The sequence below is a fragment of the Chamaea fasciata genome, unplaced genomic scaffold (assembly GCF_029207755.1).
Source record: "Chamaea fasciata isolate MVZ Bird 193981 ecotype frontalis unplaced genomic scaffold, bChaFas1.0.hap1 SCAF_23, whole genome shotgun sequence".
NCBI classification, from domain to species: Eukaryota; Metazoa; Chordata; class Aves; order Passeriformes; family Sylviidae; genus Chamaea; species Chamaea fasciata.
The window spans coordinates 2944269-2966350 of record NW_027094108.1 but is presented as its reverse complement, the minus strand read 5'-3'; the positions used below and the strand labels follow the sequence as shown (position 1 = coordinate 2966350).

Sequence of the window (22082 nt, the reverse complement as noted above, 5' to 3'; positions counted from 1 at the left end):
AGGCACCATCTCCATCTCCCTGCCATGCTGCTGAAATTAATTTTGGAGATGATAAAACCACTTAGGAATAGCAAAAGATCCTTCACTTCTGAAGGTGGGAGTACCCATAAATCAAGGTTTGGGGCAACGGTTCCTTTGGTGTTTAAGAGATGAGCTGCCCTCACTTTTGGTTTCAGCTCGAGTAAACTTGCTGCAAGTTACCAACAGTGCAGCAGTTCTGAACTGTTAAGCTAAAAAAGGGATTAAACACAACCACCAAAATAAAAAAGGAAAAAAAACTTGTATCAACTCTTAAACTCCTACACCTTCCATGTTACTGGCTGAAGGCTGCAAAGGCACAAATACCGGGTAGGACACAGGAGAGAGAAAGGAACCACAGCCTGAAGTTTCACCCAATTAAATTAAATTAAATTAAATCAAATCAAATCACAAGTCTTGCAAAGATTCAGAGAAGTCTAGATACTTCTGTCACATTCACAAGACACTGCACAGGGGGGTTATTGCTCAGAAAGGGAAATACCAATTACTGCAGTAGGATTTATTAGTATGTACGGTCCCACAGGCCCAAATGCCAGGCTGGTCCAGTGAATGGCGTGAACGCCTTAAAATACCTAAAAATTAGGTATACTCTTTTATTATATAGGTACATGATTTTATACTAGACAGGTATAACTCCTTAAAATACCTTTAAACCTTCAAATCATTCCAAAACACTGATCTTTTATCTGCACCCATTTCTGAACACCCTGTGGTTGATGTTCAGCATCGCCTGAGAATGCAACACCCATTCCACCAGCTGGTCCCACTGCACATTTTCACCCGCTGCTGCCACACCCCCACCTGCAGCTCCACCTTCCTTGCTTTCCAGCAAAAGCTGAAACATTCCAGAATGTTCTGACATACCAAAAGTCCAAATAAAATGTTAGAGGTGCAAGCTCTGCTCGTTTTAGATGGAGATGTTTCTGCTCCCTGGCTGGGCCCGGCAGTTCCATCAGGATCCCCACATGGAATCCACCCTGCCAGAGGACACAAGGCACCACCACAGCCCCAGCAGGAACCAAAAACCCCTGGGACTGCACTGAATTCTCCCCCTGCGAGAACTTTTTAGCCACTCCAAGGAATGAAACACAGTGACCCAAGTTTGAAGGATAAGGATTTCCCCCGCTCAGCTGAGCAGGCTGTGATTTAGCAGTGAAGTTTCCAAGTTGTTAAATAACCTTTTCCCTCATTACGTAAAAGATGAAGGAAGCTAAAAGGTGTAAGCAGGAAAACAGAATCTGATGTTTTATGGTGTTTAGGGGTGGAATTATACGTTCCCACTAAAGCTGCCTGTGTGGCACCAACAGGAAATTCACCTCAACTACAGCTGACAATTCTCCCCTCCTTCAAGAGACAAATATTTATTCCCCTCCTCACAGCAATTCCTTCAGACTGTGGCTGTTGTCAACTACAGGAGAATCATGGGTTTCCTATTGGGATCTTTGACACTTGTCAAGCTCAATTCAAAAAAACTTTCCCTCTTGCAGCGTTAAAATCACACTCACAAGGAAAGTTTTGCTGCTCTGCTGCACCAAAACCCTTTTGGACGTAACCCAGTTTTTAAAACTTGCTTTGAATCAATAAATTGGATTTAAATTTGCCTCGTTAACGGTTCTGAAGGAGCTGAGCCTGTCCCTCTCCCTGCCCTGCTGGAGGACAGACACAGAACCCTTGGAAAGGACTGGGGACACTGCTCAGCCCTGCTACTCTCTGCCTCCGAGACAGGAGGTTTATCCAGCTCCTCACATCCCTCTTCTTTTCCAAACATTCGGCTGTGGTGGCTCCCCCTCCTTCCCTTCCCTTCCCTTCCCCTTGCTCCAAGTTTAAGGCAGTTCACCACTTACGGTCATTTACAGCTTACATCCCGGCAAATCCAGAAGGTGTCTGATGAAAAAGAGGGACTAGCCAAGCATCTTAATCCCCCTGTTCATTCATGCTCTCTGTAATGTTCTTTCAGGCCTCTGCTGAGAGACTAGGCTGAAATGAAGGCTGATAAATTAGTCTGGAGGGAAACAAGGCAGATTCTGCTTGTAAAAGGTCATTCCAACTTTGTTCTGGGTGAGGGTTTATCTTGACTGCAGCTGCGACAGACAATGGCCGGGGCCTAAACGGCAGAAATCCAAGCTCTGCTCATGAAATTACTGTGCTGATAAGGGAGAATGGGCTTCAGGGAGATCTAAATGGGAAAAGGGAGGTGGGGGACAAGGGTGAGACGTAGGTATTTGCGAACAGGATTGAGCAGGGATGGCACAATGAGATGTACGATTAAAGCAGGGCGATACCCGAAAGGGAAGGAGCACACGGCTGCCTGCTCAGAGCAAAAGGGAGGAAAGAACCTCGTGTGTGTGCTGAGGGAAAGGTCTCGGTGCTCCATGGGCATGAAGGGGCTGAACGTGGACCAGAGAGGTTAGAAAATACACCAAACACAGAGGTGGCTCTGCACCGCTCGGGGCCCAGGAATCGCTTCCAGGACATGCAGGGATTTATTTCCCCAGCAACACGTGGCCAAGAGCAGCCAAAATAAACCCCAGCAAGGAGAGTGCAGGACGCTGGGTGAGAACACTCCCCAGGGGAAAACACTCGTTTGCTTTAATAACTTTTTGTGTCTTTCTGAGAAAAGAGAGTAAATGATGGCGAGTTGTGAGGAGCCACCCTCCAGCCTGTGCTTCCGATGGAGTCCCCTGAGAGATGTTTTCTTTATGGGCACATCCCACTGGAACCTGCCCATCCCATCGGTGCAGACACACCAAAGGGTCACAGCCCACTGTCACCTCTCTGGAACCTGATTCCAGCTCCCCTCAGGCCTGGAGCTGAGACCCCGCTGCCTCCAGCCTGGGATCCAGCACAGGATGGGCATGGAGCTGCTGGAGAGAGCCCAGAGGAGGCTCCAGGATGATCAGAGGGATGGAGCAGCTCTGCTGGGAGAGAGTTGGGATTGCCCAGCCCGGAGAACAGAAGGTGACCTAATTGTGGCCTCCCAGCAGCCTGGAGGGAGCCAACAAAAAAGATGGAGAAAAACTATGGAGTGCCAGGAGAAGGGGGAATGACTTCAAAATGAAAGAGAGTAGGGTTAGATTAGAGATTAGGAAAAAAATTCCTGTGAGGGTGGGGAAGCCCTGGCACAGGGTGCCCAGAGAAGCTGTGGCTGCCCCTGGATCCCTGGAAGTGTCCAAGGCCAGGTTGGATGGGGCTTGGAGCACCCTGGGGTAGTGGAAGGTGTTGGGGGTGGAATGAGATGGGCTTTAATGTCCCTTCCAACCCTTCATAGGATTCCATGATTTTGTTGTCTGCTGGCTCTGAGGACAGAGGGGACCAGGAAATCAGGAGAGCTGCACAACCCAGCCAAGGTGGAGATTTTACAGGGACGCCTCACAAAGCAGCTGGGCCACAGTGACCACCTGAGGAAGAGAGCCCATGACTGGGAATAACTCTTCCAAAGACACCTCCACACTCTGGAAATGCTCTTCCCACCCCAAGGGCCAATTCCCCACCTTGCCTGACCCCAGGCCCTCCTCCTGCAGCTGTGATTCTTCCACTCACGTTTCTAAAAGCGACTCAAACTCAGTTTCACACCTTCCCTGGACGAGAAGCCCTTGTTTTGCAAAGCTGAGATCTCCCAGAACGGGATGGCCCCGTTCTGCACAGGTCCCAGCACTTTGCTGGGATGAAACACATGGAAAGAGGAATAATGAGCACACAAGAAGAGGAATGATGAACACACAAGAAGAGGAATGATGAACACACAGAAAGAGGAATGATGAACGCAAAAGAAGAGGGAAGGGTGAATAATTAAGAGCTGTGTTAGCAAGTGAAGAACCAAGTCCACCCATGTCCCACGCCTTCGGAAAAAGCAATAGACTCAACCCTTCATTTCCATCCCTAAATACAACAAAACTCCCTGGCATTTCCAGAGCAACTGAAGTGCCAAAATGTGTGAAGTCCTAAACCCCAAACAAAGTTAGTCTTGCTGCATTTACCAGCTCTCCAGATCTGTGGTGCTGCTCTGTATTTGCCATGGGAAGAGGAGGACGGTGCCAAATTATGCAGAGAATGTGATTTTCCCGTTCTTTTAAAGCAATTAACACAACATTTTACTTGGGAAAATTCGCTGTTGGTACTTCTTGCATCGCACAGATTTGAGGTAAAGAGATTTAATTTAGAACTTTAGGATTGACCAGGAGCTCGGATGGGGTTTACTGAAGGGTTTCATGATCCTGAGCATGAAACCCTGGAGCCCTCAGTGCCCCAATCCCACATGAACATCTCTGAGCAGCGAGGAGCATGAGGCTGATTCCCAAAAAACCAACAGCCTCCTGAGTACCTCGTACCAGCAGCCTGAAAACCCCAAAATGAGTTATTCTGCATCGCTCCCACCTTCCCCAACTGCCTCTGAGAGAGTGCCCAGAGCGCTGCCTCCTTCAGAGCCCATGTATATTTATGGTTTCCCTTATTGATCATTTCCTTTACAAAAGCCCACTGTGTTCCAGGCTCCAGCAGCCAGGCTTTGCTGGGAGCAGACAAAACGCAGGTTGAGCCTCTCTGTAGGTTAAAATTCCAGAGGGAGAAGCAGTGCCCTGACTTCTGCAGGGCTTTTGACAATGAGGAAAGCAATTTTTCAAACCACTGTGGTCACCACTGAGCTGTTCATGGGATTTTTCCTTTTCTTTCCCCTTTTTGAACGTGTGGCTGATAAAATATTGCTTCAGGAGCTGGTATTCAGGGATGGCTCTCGAAGACGAAAGGAAAATATTTATTTCCTTTTTCTGCTTGTGAATCAGAATGTTCTATTTAAAGAAAGTGCCCTCTGCCGGATTGCTCATGAGTTATTACCCCTTATGGAAATAAAGGAGAAATATCAGGAGGTATTCTTAGTCATTCCCTTCCCCTGTCTCTTCTTTTTTTTCCCTTAATTCCTTATATACCCATGTTTTAGCCAATGCCTAAGATAGAGCAACTTATCTTGGCATTCTTGGGCCTAAAAAAGGCTTTACTCTCTTAACCCTGGCACTGAAGCATTTGGGGAAATGTCAAAAAAAGGGACAAATTTCAGCCATTTCACTCAGATGCCATAAGGTGCATTTTTCACTTTTATCCAGGGTTGAAATTATTAAATTAACCCCCCCCTCAAAAGGTGGAGCTGTAGACAATGGGGTTTCTCCTGTGATTCCATCAGCTTCTTCCTCTCAATCCCAAGCCAGTCCTTGTTCCTCCTGACATGTTTTTAATTCCAGTCATAGGAAACAGCCCAACAATTCCCAGCACCTGGATCTGACCCTTCCCCTTCCTCGTGGTGGTCCCCTGACACCAGAACAAAGCCCAGATCCTGCAGGGAAAATAAAAATGTTGATGCTCTCCCAGAGCTGCTCCCTGGGAAGGGGATAGAACCGAGCATGTACAATGGTAAGCAATCTCCTCAGCCCAAAAATCTCATTTAAAATTTTAAATACTTATATTAATTAAAATTATTGGAATAAAAATTAAATTTTTAGAGGTAAGGAACTTGTTTTTCTTCCTTGAGATTAATTTTTTTTTAAACTTAAGCTTTTTTGGGTCCAAAGCAAAAGTTTCTTTGCAGTTTTCTATCCATGTGTATAAAAATTCTAACTGGGGATGCTCTTAGCAAATATTGGGGGCAGTGCCAGGGTGCTCTGACATTCTGTTTTCTTCATGAACACAGAGATTCTTTTATTTTCAGAGTGATTCCAGGTCTGGGAAATTGGGAGGGAACCTTGCATGGAAAACGTTTGCTATGCAGGTAACTCTGCACCTCGGGAAAGAACACACAAAAATTCCTCAGCAAATTCCCTGCAAGAGCAGGGATGGGGCTTGGAAAACAATTCAGGAACTCCTTTTCCCTGAGGGAGAGAAGCTGCTGCAGGAACATCATTGCCCGGGCAAAGGGAGAGGCAGAGGAGGGGAAAATGAATGAATCAGGGAAGGAAAAGGAGCAGGAAATGTCATCACATCCTCGCAGGGCCCAGCTGAGAGCCCTTCAAGAGACAGGAGGAGCTTTGGGGATTTCTTTACTCATTTAAGGGACTCACCCTCCTTTCAGCATCTCTGCCTTCAGCTGGATCAGCTTTTAAAGGGAAATGAAGGAATTCCTGTATTATATGAGATGGGAAACATCACAAAACCACCGCAGTTCGAGCTGTGCTAAGGCTCCCTCCTAGTTAAAATATTATCACATTTAATATATTAAATAAAAATATTTAATATTTTCGTATTTATATCATATTTATAACATTGAATATATTTGATATTATATTTTAAAATATGATTAAATTATTTTGAGAACATTTTAATATATTTAAGACTCAAGGAAACGGACTATAATTCTCCTCCCAGCATTTAAGGCTGGTCATGTAAAGGAAATTTCCCTTGGCACTTAGGAGTATTTCTAAAAAGCAGAGAAAATAAAAAAAAAAAACCCGCTAAAAATTTAAATTTTTCAGGAATAGGGAGGTTGGATTGCTGTGAGTCAGTGACACTTTAAAGTGTGTTCAAAACCCAGCAGTTTTCCCTGGCCCGGATGTGGAGCCAGAACTCTGCTGCATCCTCAGCTGCTGGCTCCTGTTTTTTCCCCAGTTATTTGTCTTCCATGGGATAGGCTCTACCTTCCCTCCCCCCCAAGTAGGAAACGAAAGCACTTATTTATTTTTCCTACGTAAAGGAGCAGCCTGGTTCTGACACTTCAGCTGAGAGAAGCCTTTGTGCTTCAGCAAATAACCTCTCTTAAAATATAAATTAAAATATAAATTAAAATATAAATGAAAACAAACTGCCTTTATCAGTGGTGTTTACCCTGTGAAGCAAACTGAGCTAAAACCACGATTGCTTCCAGACCTCCTACAATCCAGGTGCTAAATTTTCCCCTCAGGACGAGATTCCCATTCTTCTCTCAATTAAGAAAATTAACAGCGCCGTGATAAATACCATTACTTATCCAAAGCGACCAAAATCATTATGTAATTATTTTATTTTCATTCTCCTCGGGTCCCAGAGGCCATAAAGCACAAACACACCGTGATTTATTCAGGGTGCTGGCGGTGCTGTGCTCCGTGTCAGCGGGCAGTGGGGGGGGAGTGGGAGCAGGAGAAATGCAATCAGGTCACACTCAATAATCACAGGGCTTTTAGGTGGGGTGGTGTCTTTCAAGGCACACACACAAAAAAGAGATGAAATGACACGATCAGCACAGCAGTGTCAGGGAATGAGGGAAAAGCACCCAACAGGTCCTGCACAGGAGCCACTGAATCATCCCTGGGAGGGGCTGGGGGCCAGGATTGACACATCTTATTTATTTTTATGAGATGTGCGTGAATCACTCGCTGCTATCCCGCGTCCAAAAAGCCCTTGAATGATAGGTGTGGTTTAATTCAAAGGAAAAAAATTTAAGACATATCCCACAAAGCAAAGCAGGAGGCCAGATATGAGGCTGTGCCGTGGATAAGGCAGGACACGTGTTCAAACCATCCCTCCCGCCTGCCTCAAAGGAAAACCCCCTATAACAAAGATAATTACGCATCTTTTTTCAAGGTATGGCGGGTAAGACACAGAGTTCTGCATTCCCATGGATGTTTTGGGCTCTAAATGAGTGAAGCTGAAAGTTTCAGCAAGTCACACCAGGTCTGGAGCGAGGAGTTCAGATGGGAACAGGGCTGGCCCTGCCTCCAAACACAAACTGAATTTCCTGAGGACTTTGAGGTACAACTCACTGCTCTGTTTCATATTCATTTTCACAAATCTGCCCTTACTGGAGTTTGAAAAGAGAAAGCTCTCTCTGCAGTGGTAATCCTTGGGCAGAAGAGAGAGATCCATTCTCACACTAAAGCCCTCAGCAGCACATTTTCCAATCCCCAAAATGTCGTTTGATTTTTTTTTTTTTTTTAATGCAGAAATCAGAAGGAACGGACATTAATTATGAAGCACATCCTGCAGGACCACAAAAATCAACGTTTTCTAGCAAAACTGAGACGGTGCTGAGGAATGGCCACTTTGCAGCCAAATCCACTTCCAGTGAACTCCCAGTTTTGTCAAAGCCTGACAATAAATTGCCTGCGATGAAGGGCAAGAACTTCTTGTGCCAAAGGCAGAAACATTGCTCAAATTAAGGAGCTGATGACTCCTAAAAACAAACAAACACAAAGACCAGGGTTTCAGAGTTTGGGGAGTGAGATGTGCACAAAAGTGGGGTAATCAAAACTATAAGCTACGGGAAATGAATTGAGAAATATGAATAGAGAAGAGGTTCGGTGTGAAGAGCAGGCGGCATTCCTGAAGTGAATTCCTAATGTGAGAGGCAATTCACATGGAATACATTCAAACTGGCCATAGCAAGGGGGTGTGTGGAAGCCTTACACCATCATTCAACCCACAAGTTGACAAAACTACAAATGACAGAACTACAAATCCCACAGAAATACTGACCAAAGAACCAATGTTCAACTGCAGAAGGAACATTCCGTGTGATCCTACAAATCTCAGATTTGTTGAATTTATCACCACTGAAAGAAACAGCACATGGGAGCAAAAGCCAACAAATTACTGGGTGAGAAAAGACTCCTCCCCTTTCCCTCTTTTTCACTCATTGCCCATTCCTTGCCTGCCGAATTTTACAAGGATGCAAACACATCGCAGGCTACCATTTCCCAATTTGCCATTGGGTAGAGCTGCCTAGAACATCCCAAACTTCCATTCCCCACTTTGCCATCAGCTAGAGCTGCCTAGAAAATCCCAAATTTCCATTTCCCAATTTGCCATTGGGTAGAGCTGCCTAGAACATCTCCTCAGGGCCTTTCCAACCTTCCACCCCAAGGGAAGGGCTCAGTCACCAACACCCAGCAGACAGAGCTTATTCCATGAATTTCTGTCCAGCACGTGAAGGGATTCATGGATGTTGCTCCCCAATTACGTTCTGAAGGCACTTACTGGAAACAGCCCCCTGAAATGTCCTTAAACACTCTGGGAAATGGGAAAATCCAAGAGGTGTCTGCAAGGACAAGCAGAAAGTGTTGGGGTGGGTTTGAGGACACCTGAGGGAGGACAAAGCCCTTCCTCTGAGGTGTGAAACGTCCCTGCCACAGCAGGGGACAAAGGAACGCCGCTGGAATGGGAGAAGTGTCCGCTGAGGGAAAGTTTGCTCAATTACACTACAAAAACAAACAGTATCACAAAGTCAACGGGAATTGATAAAGGCAGCTCCTATCAGAGCACGCAGAGCAGTGGGGAAGTGAGGAAACTTTCTGAAAATCGTGAGTGTAAATGCCAACTTTTATCAGAATTATGAAACACGAGGACACTGTTTTGCCGAGGTCGTAGAAAAAAAAAGGTTTGCACCATTCGACTTCTGCCAGCCAATGAAGATTGCATTTTGTTCCTAAAAATCAGCCTTAAAACAAAATAACAAGCCAAAATATAAATTGAAACAACAAATGTCACCTATCAATAATTGGGTGAGAAAAAGAGGAGTCATCTTTCACATTGCAGCCTACAAATAATTAATATGGCATATTCCTGGAGGAAAATTATCCTTATTTTCAGAGACACCTGGAAGTGATCAGTACCTTCCTCAGGAATCTCGAGCTTCTCACACCTGCAGCCCCCCTGAACCAGACCATGTATTGCCAGTAAAATAAAAGGGACTTTTCCCCCCCAAACCCCCACTTTTTGATCCTCACGCAGGAATACCAATCAAATATTCTGCAATGATATTCACAATAAAACCCAACACCAAGAGGAATTTCAGAGGAATGTCATTGGAGGGGAGAGAGGGGATCAAAATTCAGCGGAATTTCCCTCTTTTCCCTGCACTAGGATAGAAGGAAAAGGAAACTCTTCACTCAGTCATTCAACCAAACTCTGATTTTAACTCTTCAGACACTTCCTACTGCAGAGCAACAAAACACAATTGAGTTTCATTCTTAAAACAGGAGGTTTTTGCTGTTTCCTGCACTCCAGACACATTGAAAAAGTAAACAAAACAAAAACATCTGGACCTGCTTCTCTGGGCTTCTCTGAGTCTCACTGCTCACTGATTTTTGACTTCACAATCAAGAGTGCAAATATAATCAGAGACAATTTAAACTGTTAATGCTTCAGCCTGGCCTTTCTGACCTCTGTTTCCAAGAAAACAGGGTTCTGTCACTGCATTTGGTGCTTTCTCCTGGGAAAACCTCAGCTGCTTCCCACCCTGTAAACCCTCCAACACTTTGTGAACCAGCTCACTCCAGTGGTGGCTGATGGAGAAAATGGAGCAAGTCACTGCTTCACCCAGGGAAAAAAATGAGGGAAAATTCAGCTCCCACTTTTTGGGATAAGCCCCATCTATCCTACAGCAAAATCCTGCCAGGAAACCTCTCTGCCCCCACTGCCCCAGACACAGCATCTCTTCCTCAAGAATGAGAGCCAGCAGCTCCCATGGCAGCAGGGATGGGATGGGAACTGGGGCTGGAGAGAAGGAATTATGTATTGGATAATGGACCCTGAGATAGGACTGTGAGCACAGAGCAGAAATCCCAGGATGCGCTTCACTGTTAATGAATATTTCAGGATAATTACAGGTCTAGATATTCTCTAATCAAGAATATAGGAGCAGAAGAGGTTAAGATGATTTCTGGGACAAGCCCAGAAAAGCAGGCAGAAAGACAAGATGGGAGCTGAGGGACAGAGCTTTTTCCTGCTCAGGGCTGGGTTTTGTTCAGCTCTTGGGGAAAAAATGACTTTCACATTTCCCCATCTTTGCTGCAGCACAAGAACTCGAGAACATCGGGGCTGTTAATGGGTACATGCAATTCTTCCCTGCCCAGTTAATAGTGCCTGCACTGCTGACACGGACTGGGAGTCAAAGGTAACACCCCCAACCACCAAACATGATGCGATTAATCCCATTCCCTCCACGCGACAACTCCCGAACACAATTTGGAAATGACAAGCACTTGATGAAGTGACCCGACATCATTCAAAAAACAGACTTCCAAAACAGTGCTCGAGCAGTTTCCGCGGCCCAAGAAGTGAACTTAAAATGGATTTCTGCTGATTTTTGAATCCTTCAGGTAATGGGGGTCGGAAACACGGCATCAGCAAAGTCACCACCTCTGTCCCCAGGCCACCAGGCCTCAGTCCAGCTCCACAAACACTTGGCAGAGAAGACAAAGGAATGTGGTGCCCACATTCCACGCGCTTACCTCCCATCCAAAGTTTGTTTCCTTTAATGTGCTCCTCTGCACTGCCATATAGGGTCCAAATCTTTCCCCAACTTCAATCTTCTTTTTGGCCCAAATCCCTAGCCCTGCCCCTGGGACCGAAGATTCTCTGAGTTCAAAATCTGGTGGGATTGGAATGTCATCAGGAATGTAGACGGGAGCTTCATAGGGTGAGCCCTCCTTGGGAGTGAAGTCCTCACTGGTGGGGAAGGGTGACGGAGGTCCCACAGGGATGGGGGACATTATACTGTCCTCAGTTTCCTCCTCTGCGCTTTCGCCAGCAAGGAGATCGGGGTCGGTCTCGTACATATTATTTACAATCTCGCTGTCACCTAAAAGGGGAAACAGCAGAACAAAACACACTGAGATACTCACGTGAACATTGGTTAATCTCTCCCTGGGATAAAGTTTTGCTAAGCCAAGCTCGCTTTAATTCTTTTATTTTTTTTAATTTCTTTTTTAAAATTTTTATTTTTTTTAATGCTTCTAAAGGGTAAAAAACCTCCCTTGAGGAGCTCATGTGGGGCTGAGGTAAGGACACTGATAATCATGGGGTGCTGCAGAGGGTAGGGTGAGGCTCACTGCAGCCTGGTGTGTGCTATGGGATCAGGGGTCCTCTGCTCTTTGTACTTTTGGAAAGAGGGAAGAAAACACAGAAGAGGTGGTTGAGGTTCTCTTTTAGCCACTTCTCACTTTAGTTGGCTTTGTGTATTATGCAAAAGGGAAAAAAAAATTTAAAAACCAGAAATAAATTAGGGTAAAATCCGAGTTTGGCAAGAAGTGTTTGCCTGGTGTTCGGGGTTCCTGCTCGGTGTGTCCCACACCAGCAGCTGTGGCTGTGAGCTCCCGTGGGGCTGGCAACCTCAGCCCTGCACCCCTGCAGGTGTAACAGAGCATCACTGCTGTGAAATCACTGAATCCTGGAGTGCTTTAGGTTGGAAGGGACCTTAAAACCACCCAGTGCCACCCCCTGCCATGGCAGGGACACCTTCCACTATTCCAGGTTGTTCCAAGCCCCATCCAGCCTGGCCTTGGACACTTCCAGGGATCCAGGGGCAGCCACAGCTTCTCTGGGCAGCCTGTGCCAGGGCCTGCCCACCCTCACAGGGAAGAATTCCTTGCTAACCTCTAATCTGGCCCAACTCTCTGTCAGTTTGAAGCAAATTCCCTCTTGTCCTCGAGTGAAAACCCTGGACACACAGAGGGCAACAAAATTTGGGGATTTTTCCAAGGGGAATCAATTTCTAAGCAAGGCCATTCATGCAATGAAAACGGAGCTTTCTCATCCAAAAAAGCAGAAAAAGGGCGGTGGCGGGGGAGCAAAACATGAAAGGGGGAAAGAAAAACACAATTTGTCACCCAGCAGAAGTAGCTGGAGTATTTTGGGAGCAGATTTGCCCTGTCTCCACGAGCCAGGAGGCAGCAGGGGCGTGCTCAGCAGCTCCCACCACGATAACAAACCCAACAACCGCCGCTTTGTGGGCACAGCCAGTGCCTGACCCCGATGTCACCAGGGGGGAGCAGCACCCCACCAAAATGACACTTCTCCCTGGCTCCCAGCTAGGAGCCATCAGGGAAGAATAGCTGGAAAAGCACGGCTCGACTTGAGGTATTTATAATTCACCTCCCTGCTAACCTCAGAATGCACCTTCTGTCTGCAAGACACATCTCCCCCTCTATTTCTTTTTTTTTTTTTTTATGCCTAATAAAGATTTTCCTGAGTTCATGCCTAAGAAACCTGGTGGCAGGCTCGACTAAAGAGGAGGATTTTGATTCCTCTGCCAACATTTTTTTGCTCCAGCTTTTGGAGGAGAACAGGGAGCCGCCTGCTGCAGCTGACATGGGTTTCCTCTGCTAGAAAGTGCAGCCCTCCCTACTCAAACATGCCACCAGAACCAAGCTTTCATGAGCATGAGATACTCCATCATCCTGAAAATATTTGTGGTTGCAGTAAATGTTTTCTCGCCCAGTATTAGCAAGTCAAATTATTTTCTGCTCTATGATTAGCCTCTTTTGCACTTAAGGAACAGGAATTCCAACTGAGTTGAAGAGCAAAACTGGGTTTCTTGGAGCACGACCTGTGAAAATTTCCAGGGGATACAAGTAAAGTATAAAGGTACCTTACTACTGAACACCGTTAATTTAATTTCTTCCACGGGACAACCAGGGCAGTTCTGATTGAATTTTAATTAACAGTGAAGCTGATCCTTCATCTGACTGACCTCATATTTCAAGAGGAATCACCGAAAGATAGGTCGGTGTGTCTTTTCAGTTGTTAAATGACCAGGGACTGTCAACAGGCACGAAATGACAATGAAACAACAATTTCAGGTCACAATAGGTCTGGTACCAGAGATTCCAGGAGGCATCTGTGGGAGCAGAATCCCAGCCAGGCAGATGTGGGAACTTTGGGTTCCTCAGCACAACCCAGCTCTGAGATCAACAAGCTGTACCCAGCATTGATTAACAGCCAGGGGAAATCCGAGCTGTGCCCAAACCGGGCCCTTTTTCTGGGCACTGCCCGGTGGATTTCACAGAATCCCACAATCACTGAGCTTGGAAAAGACCTCCAGGATGATCAAGTCTGAGCTGTGACTGATCCCCACCTTGTCACCAGCCCAGGGCACTGAGTGCCACCACCTCCAAGCATTCCTTGGACCCCTCCCAGGGATGGTGACACCAGCACCGCCCTGGGCAGACCCTGCCAAGGCCTGGCCACCCTTTCCATGGAGAAATCCCTCCTGATGTCAAACTTGAGCATCCCCTGGCCCAGCTTGAGGCCATTTCCTCTCCTCCCGTCCCTGTTCCCTGGGAGCAGAGCCCAACCCCACCTGGCTGCACCCTCCTGTCAGGAAAAGGGTCCCCCTTGAGCCTCCATTTCTCCAGGCTGAGCCCCACAGGCGAGGGGGCTGATCTTCTCCATAGATTGTGTTTATTCCAGGGATTCGAGGCAAATCCAACAGCTGGGGTTCAATTTTGATTATTCCACATTATTTTCTAGATTGTCCCCACTGAACCACTCCTCACCTCTGGGGCTCCTCTCAGCTTTACCCCAAAACATTCTACAACTGGTGAAGTTTAAAAAAATACATTGAAAATTTAAAAAAAAAAAAAGAAAAAAACCCAAAAAGCTGAGAGCATCTTATTTTCCAAAAAACATCCCCAGCTCTTCTGAGCTCCATCCCAACTCAGCTGGGGGCCGTGGAGAGCCGGACGTGGCCACTCCGTGGTGACAACGGTGACAACCACGCTGTCCCACATCTGCTCCTCTGGAATGTCTGCCTGGGTGAAAAGCAGCACAGAAATACAACTTGACCTTATTGTTGTTGTCATGAAACTAAAATTAGTCCCCTCAAAGCTCCCTGGCGAAATGACTTGATAAAAAGGCTCATTGAAAGGTTGTTTCCACAGATAATCAGATATGGGCAGACGCTGAAAATCTGTGTGACACCAATGAGGGGCTGGCAACAATGAGAGGGATGGTTTAGTGGTGGTGAGAGACCTCATGAATAATCTATTTAGCAGCTGTAATGAAAGCAAAAGCAAGGCTGATGTTAAAGGGAATGGTGGTGGGAGAAATAATGCGTTAGGTTTTTTGTATTTGGGGTTTAGTATGTTTATTATTGGTTTCATTATCATTATTGTCATTATTCCCGTTTTAATTATTATTGTTGTCGTTAGATATCTAATTCTGCTATGGAAATACCCAATTATCTGAAACGACTGAGCATTTTTAACTCTCACAGATTGCAAAGAGCTTCTTTGACTTCTTCACTGGGAACATTTAAAGAACATCCCAAGAATTAACTTCTATTGGGCAGTGCCTGATCACCAGCACAATGACCTGGATAATTCAACATTTGTGTGAAACCCAGGTATTTTTGTTTTCCAAGCAAGGAGGAGAATGACAGGCACTCACTGAACTCACACTTTGCCTCAAAACCTGGAGCCTCAGGCCCAAAGGAAGTATCCAAGCAGAAGAGTAGAAAATACAAATATTCACAGGGAACTTTGACTTTGTAGCTGAGAATGGAACCACACAGGCACAGACCAAGAGGTGCTTTTTCCTTAGGGAATAACTGGGTGCTGGAAGGGTTTTTACGTCATTATCCAAACTTTGTGGCTCGTTCCTAGCTGTGAATTTAAAATCACACGTGAGCATTAAAACTTCAGTGCTGTCTAGAACTGCTTGTTTAGTGGTTGTAATAATAATAATAGTAATTATTATTATTATTATCATCAGGAAAATATTCATGAGGCCAGGGCTTCCCTGGGATTTGTTTCCATTTTCTGGCTCTACAGGAAGAGCAGTGGGGTGACCTCAAACATGTTTTCCAGCCCAAAGAGGGACATCACCACCACCTTCACAGCTCCACGGGTGTCCTGAGCTCCCTGCACTGAGAGATTTTCCTTTAGAAACATTCCCCAGGGGAGGAAACAGAACAACTAAACCAAGCCAAACAATTCCTGATATAATGGCTGGTGAGGAAGAAGGCAGATGATATTTGCGCACTTTGAGCAATATCTTGAGGGGCATTGAGCAACCTGCTCCAGTGGGAGCTGCTCATGGCAGTGGGGCTGGAATTCAATAATTTTTAAGGTCACTCCAACCCAAGGATTCTCTGATTCCATGATTCTTTATTTCACGCCTCCAGTAAACAAAATCACCTACATTTCTAGCTCTGGGGTGACAGGATTCTGTCTCCATTTCTGTGGACGCAGACCAAAAATAAAGTCATTTTTGACCCCTTTGTAGGCCAGAGGAGTTGGATCAGATCATCAAAACACAGCCCTGCTCAACCAAGAAGGAAATATTCCCATCAAGGATGTGCTTAACTTCTGCTGACAGGGATCATCACCTCGGGCTGCTGTGCTGCTCATCTCACCTTAATTCAGGTGAATTCTGAGGAATGCCTGCCCTCCATCCTGCCTCAATCCATCAGGAATCCTGCAGGAGCCTCGCTGCCCATCCCTCTGTGCCCTGCACAGGGCAGGAGCTGACAGCAGGCACAGCCCAGAGCTTGGCAGGCACGACCCTAAATCACAAAGGGCCTTGGAGAGCCCGAGGAGCACCCACCCCAAAGCGCCTGGAGCACAGAATGATCCCAGTGGTCAGATTGCCACCTGATGGCCACAGCTGAAATACAATAGGAAATCCCAAATCCAGGCCCTGCTCTGCTGAATCTGCCTGGCAGGACCAGCCCAAAAATCCAGCTTTCCCTCAGGGTGGTGGGAACTGTTGGTGTCAGTCAGCTCTGGGTCCAGTCCCGGCATTCCTGAGCACTGTGAGTCTCTAAATCCCACACGAAATGAGAAGAAATGAGAATTCTCCCTTAACTTTCACCCTCCTCATGGATCCACAACTTCCTTCCCAGCCTTTTCTCCCTGCTGGGTGCAACCCTGAACTTGCAGCCAGGGAAATGTCTGGATTCCCAGGGGGATCTCACTCCTGGGTGCTACGAACACCAGCCAGGCTTTTCTTCAGCCTTGTGTGACAAGAGAAATGCGCTTTTGTGGGTTGAATGGTGCAACACTCTCTCTGGAAGTTTGTGTGAAATATTTCTGCCAGAAAAGATGCAAATCAGTGATAAAATTGTCACGAGAGGAATTATTCCTCTTCCATTAAGGATGGGGCTGAAGCATGCAATGATTCAAGGTTATATAAAAATGGCTTTTCCCCCATGCATGGACAGTATCAATGAGAATCTTGTGAGGAAAGGACAATAAACAGTTGTTTAAGATTCTCAAGACCACCACCCAATGTCTTCATCCCATTCATTGCAAGAACCTTCCTCCTCCATCTCCATCCAAGCTGTTCTGGGATCTACAACATCTGCTGGTGGGTACTGATCTGAAATCAACACATCCAGCACCCAAACCAGAGCCTGGCCACGAGGAACCTCTGGGACCAGGTCCTCAGACTACTCTGGCAGCTTTCCCCATCACCTCTGGCTGCTGCCAGAGCGAGAGGAAATTTCCCTTTAAATGACCATTGGGAAATACCTTTTTTTTTTTCCTCTGTTATTCACTCACGAAAACCCTTCATTTTCACAAATTTAACAGTTGAAAATCGTCTTGGGCAATAAATATCCAGGCAGGGAAGTGGCCACGAGTGGGAAGTGGTTTTGTTCCCGTGCCACAGCGCCAAGGGAATGTCAAAGGGGCTGTTTTTACCTTTGAGAAATGGCGCTGCTCACACAAACCTTTATTTAATTTTTCACTTCATCGGGCACTTCTGCTACAACTTGCAGTGGTTTTGCCAACTTTTCTGAATGTATCTAGAGTTACCCAGCTTGGAATTCTAGTGCTCTTCCCTTTGGATTCCCCCTGAACCTTGGGCCTTTAGCAGCACATGACACTGACACACCAAGCACCTCTGATTATTTCTCAGTGGAATAATCCTTTTTCTTCCTTAGATCATACCCAGAGCTGCTCACTGCTCCCTGACACCTGAGAACACCCAAAATGCTACGGGTGGAATGGATTAGGGACAATCAAAATGGCTGTGGGTGAGATCTGGTTTTCCCTATTCCCTGTTCAAGGTGGAATGGTGGCACAGTTGTGACAGGACGAGTCACAAGGTCACTGGCTTTGTCCAGCTGAGAAGTTAAATTCCACTAAATAGTTGTGCATGGAAAATTCAGACCATGCCAACCTCAAATCACTGGATACTCAGATCTGAGCTGATGCCACAACAAACCCAGCCAGCTCCAGCAGACACCCAAACCCCACTCTCAGCTTGTTTCCCTTAAAACACGAATTTTATTTCACTTCCACACTACAAAGCACGGAATTCTGGGGATGCTCAAGAAGCAGGAAGACGCTGATGGGGCAAACAGGGTTCTGGAGGTGAGTGGTCAGGAACCCATCCCTGAGGGACCCAGCTGCTCCAAACTCTGCTGGCCAAGCTCCCTGTACCCCAGTGAGAGCCCCAAACCCTCACATTTGCCAGGCTACACATGGACATTTTTATTTATAGCTGCCATTGAAACGAAATCTGAGGGAGCCACAAGTTTTAGCACATCCCTGTGTAAGATTCCAGACAGGAACAAGCTCTGAACATTCCCAGCGCAGAAACCTGCCCCAGGTACTGCTGAGTCCTGCTCGGCTGCCCAAATCTTTGCAGCTGGAGTTTAAGGACAAAATACACAAAACTTCCCCAGGTCTGGCTGATGCAGAACTGCTGCAGAACACATTAAAAACCCAGTTTACTGCTGAAGAATACTCAGAACTGCAGAGGCAGTGAAGGATGAGGCAGGAGGAGGAGGCAGAACGAGTGAAAAGGAAGGACTCCCGTAAAAATTAAACCCTTGCAAACGCAGCCCGTTTCCCGTGCTTGCTTTGTATATTCATTTTTCAAGTTTCACGTTTATGCCCTGCTTTGTCTTAGCTGGAACTGCATCTCTCGAAGCAGCTTCAAGTCCTTTTATTAAAAAGAAACAGAAAGCAGATCCAAAAGGAGCAGTGAGAGCAGATGAGGACTGAGCAGAGTTAATCGGGCGCATTTTTCAATAAACATTCTAAAAGCAGTTGCTGCAGAACTTGGCTGTGAGTAGGTCAGGTATTAAGGATTTCAAGTGCCTTTGGTTTTAAGCAAAAAAAAAAAATTAAGTGTTTTCTTTTATTAAGGGATTTCTGCGGGCAGAAATGAAGAATAAAGCTTGAAACAGTATTTCAGTGTGTTCCTTAATACCCATTTTCCTCTAGTAAAACCAGCAGGGAAAGTGTCCAAATTACTCTGCTCTAAATGCCAGTATTATATTTCCAGTAAAAGTCTGGTTCAACCAGGCATCAAAAATATTTCCACATAAGATCCTTTCAGAATCAAACTCTTCAGAGAACGTTGTTGTTGTCGTGTGTTGTCCGTAACTTCGCTTCACCTGATCTCCCCAAATCCACAGTTTTGTTTCATATTTGAATTCAAGCTGACATTTTTACAATTTGTGCTATGCACAAATATTGATTTGATCCATATTTGTATGCAGTAGATAAAGTTGGTTCTTTTAAGCAAAAAAAAAACCCCAAAACAACAAACCAAAACCAAAAGAGCTTTGCTATCTTGTTATTAAAGGCACTGGAAAAAGTATCAGCCTTTGGGATTTCTGTCTCTGAACTATTTCTGAGATAAAAGCTCCAGTGTAGTGTCACAAGATACGTACAGTGTATGACCGGAGTGGTAACAAACATTTGGGGAAAATCTATAGAAATAACACAACAGAAAAAAAAAATCAGGGAAGGAAGAGAGGAAAGCCTGGAGAAAAGCTCCACTCGGTGCAGAAAAATCGTCATTGCTTTGCTTATTTTTGCTCCAAAATCTGCCCCCCTCCACTTTAAAAATCTATAGAAACACCCCAACCCCGCTGAAAACGCAGCAAAGTGGAACTTTGGAAACGACCGCCAGAGAAATTTCTCCTCTGGGAGAAACGCTACCTAGTTAGAATAAATAAAGAAACGCGCTTGGGCCGGCTCTCCAAAAAACCAACAGCCCGTGCTGGATATTTCTCTCGGCGCTGGATGTCAGGCCATGGAGCGAGAATAAAGCGTTTGTGAGCCTCCAAAAGGAGCCCTCGCCATTGGAATTCACGTCCCTGCCAAGCGGAGGCTTTGGGGCTGTTGTCACCGTCTCATTGTCATTCCGCTCACTGTGGCTTCCCCAGGGTCCCGAACAGGAGCCCTGGCATTATTAACACGGCAGATTAATAGCGGAGGGGAGAGGCGTTCTCACCAAAAAAAAAAAAAAAAAAAAAAAACCACAACACAAAAACCAAAAAAAAACCCCCAAAACACCACGCCAAATTATTAATATTAATCGATAACAATTTCCAGTTCCTGGACGGGAGGCGAGCAAACGTTGCGGGAGGAGAGGAGGGGAGGGGAGGGAGAGGAAGGGGAGGACGGTGCCCACAAGAATGGGGGGATGAAAGGGGAGCAGTGAATCAATGCAGGGCACAGGACGGAGCCGTGAGGTGGGTGTCAAAAGCAGGGCTTTATTTTTCACAGGCACACACAGGCGCACATTTTAATGCCACCAGATAAGTTGGATTTGCCTTGCCCCTTCTGCCAAAAAAAAAAAAAAAAAAATTCTGGGGAAGCTCGCTGGTTTTATATCGGGGAAGAAACAGCAGAGCTCTGCAAAAACAGGGGGAAATATCTTGCATCCTATTTTCCTGCATCCTATTTTTGCCCTCCCGAGTAAGGCTGTACTCTGCAAACTGTGTTTTACTTGACACTCAGAACTCCACACAGATTTTTTTTTTTTTTAAATTCAAGTCTGTCCACATTTACCAGATTTCTATGTTTGTATTTCAAGCTCTTTTCTACTACCACCCCTCCATTTTAAAGCCAAAAAAATCTGTAAAACTTTTTCCATCTTTTCTAATGGATCTGCCCTATTTTTTTTTTAATTCAGTCTTTGGAAGTCTTTATCATCATTTCACTCACTCTTTAATTACAAACAGCACGAGTAGAACGCGCAGAGATGTTGCCAAAGAGTTTCCCAAATGCTCCAACTCACAATATCAGTGAAACCAAATCCATCCATTCCAGCTCAAGACCTTTCAGCACAGACCCCACTGGGTCACTGAGCCGAGTCCTCCCCGAGCTTTGGACAAACAAATGAGTTTTTCTCTCAAAGACACATTTTTGCAGCAGCCTCGATGTTCAGTTGGACCCAGGAATGTTTCTCCCAGACCTGAAAGTGAAGATGTGGGTGAAAACCTCCTCCTGGCACACAAGGGGCTGCCCGAGCTCTGCCCCACATGGGACACACAAAGAGCTCTCAAACACTGCTGCAGCTTTGATCTTTGGGCTGGGCTGGTTTCCTCCCAGAGAGGTGTGACCCACAAGGACAAAGCTCCTCGGACTAAATCTGGGCTGGGAGCAAAGGATTGTGCTCAAAAAGCAGCTGGAAACGGCTTTCCCACTCCATCCGGGTTCACTCCCAAATTGGGATTGCTCCAGGGTTTTACAGCCTGCTCCTGACTGGTTTTGGTTTTCTTTTTATACATATCCCAACCTGCCTAGAGCCCACCAAGCCACAAAATATTTGTGTTTTCTCAGTGTCCTGGACATCTTCTGGGCACCTCGCTGACCACCTTGTCATCCCTTCCTTCACAGCCACTCCAAGCAGGAACTATCAGCTGCTTTTTCCTTCCGGGAATGGCCCAGAAACTGATGCTGCAGCTTTGGGATGGGCAAAACATCGTGACAACCAGGGACAGTGTCAGCGACTGAACCTCAAATGTGCATCTGAACTCAGTGGCTGGGACACATCTGTGACTGCACCCATCCACTTGTGTCCATCCAGCCAATTCACGTTTCACCTGTCACGTTTTGGCCACGTAAATAAGGAAAATTCAGACGGTTACCAAGTATTTCCCACCACTGGGCTGAGGAGTCACGTTCCTGGTATTTTGGGACCAGAATTGAACTCCTTTCCTTGGCCAAACACTTTTCCTCTGGCTTCCAGTGTCCTGATGATTGCAGAAATGTTTAATTACTATGAAAAATGGAATTTTAACTGGGCAATTAATGACAGTAAGGAACAACTGGGAGTGTTAATGCTGCTCTCTGCAGTGATATCTCAATTTCTCCTGTCCCCATCCCAGTTTCAGTAAATGTTTGCACTGGGAGCACCTCCACAGAGCTCAGAGCTGCTGTTTGGGGCACTTTTCTCCTGACCACTCAAGTGCTCTTTTCTCTCCAAGAACAAGAACCTGACAAAGAACTGAGCGTGTGTTTAATCCTCCTGCTTTTCCCCACTGCACTCTGTTTACGTCTCACTTCTGACGGAGAAAGTGCTCCCAGAGTTTGTCTGCAGAATGTGAGGCAGGAGAGATG

General features: G+C 46.0%; 1 protein-coding gene across 1 annotated transcript in view; it reads right to left on the bottom strand.

Moving 5' to 3' along the window:
* PRDM16 (PR/SET domain 16) overlaps positions 1-22082 on the bottom strand; it is a 286534-nt gene that overhangs the window by 170007 nt on the left and 94445 nt on the right. Inside the window, exon 2 of the mRNA XM_066203262.1 lies at positions 11226-11575. Coding sequence (XP_066059359.1) covers positions 11226-11575 — 350 coding nt within the window. The remainder of the gene's footprint in view (positions 1-11225; positions 11576-22082) is intronic.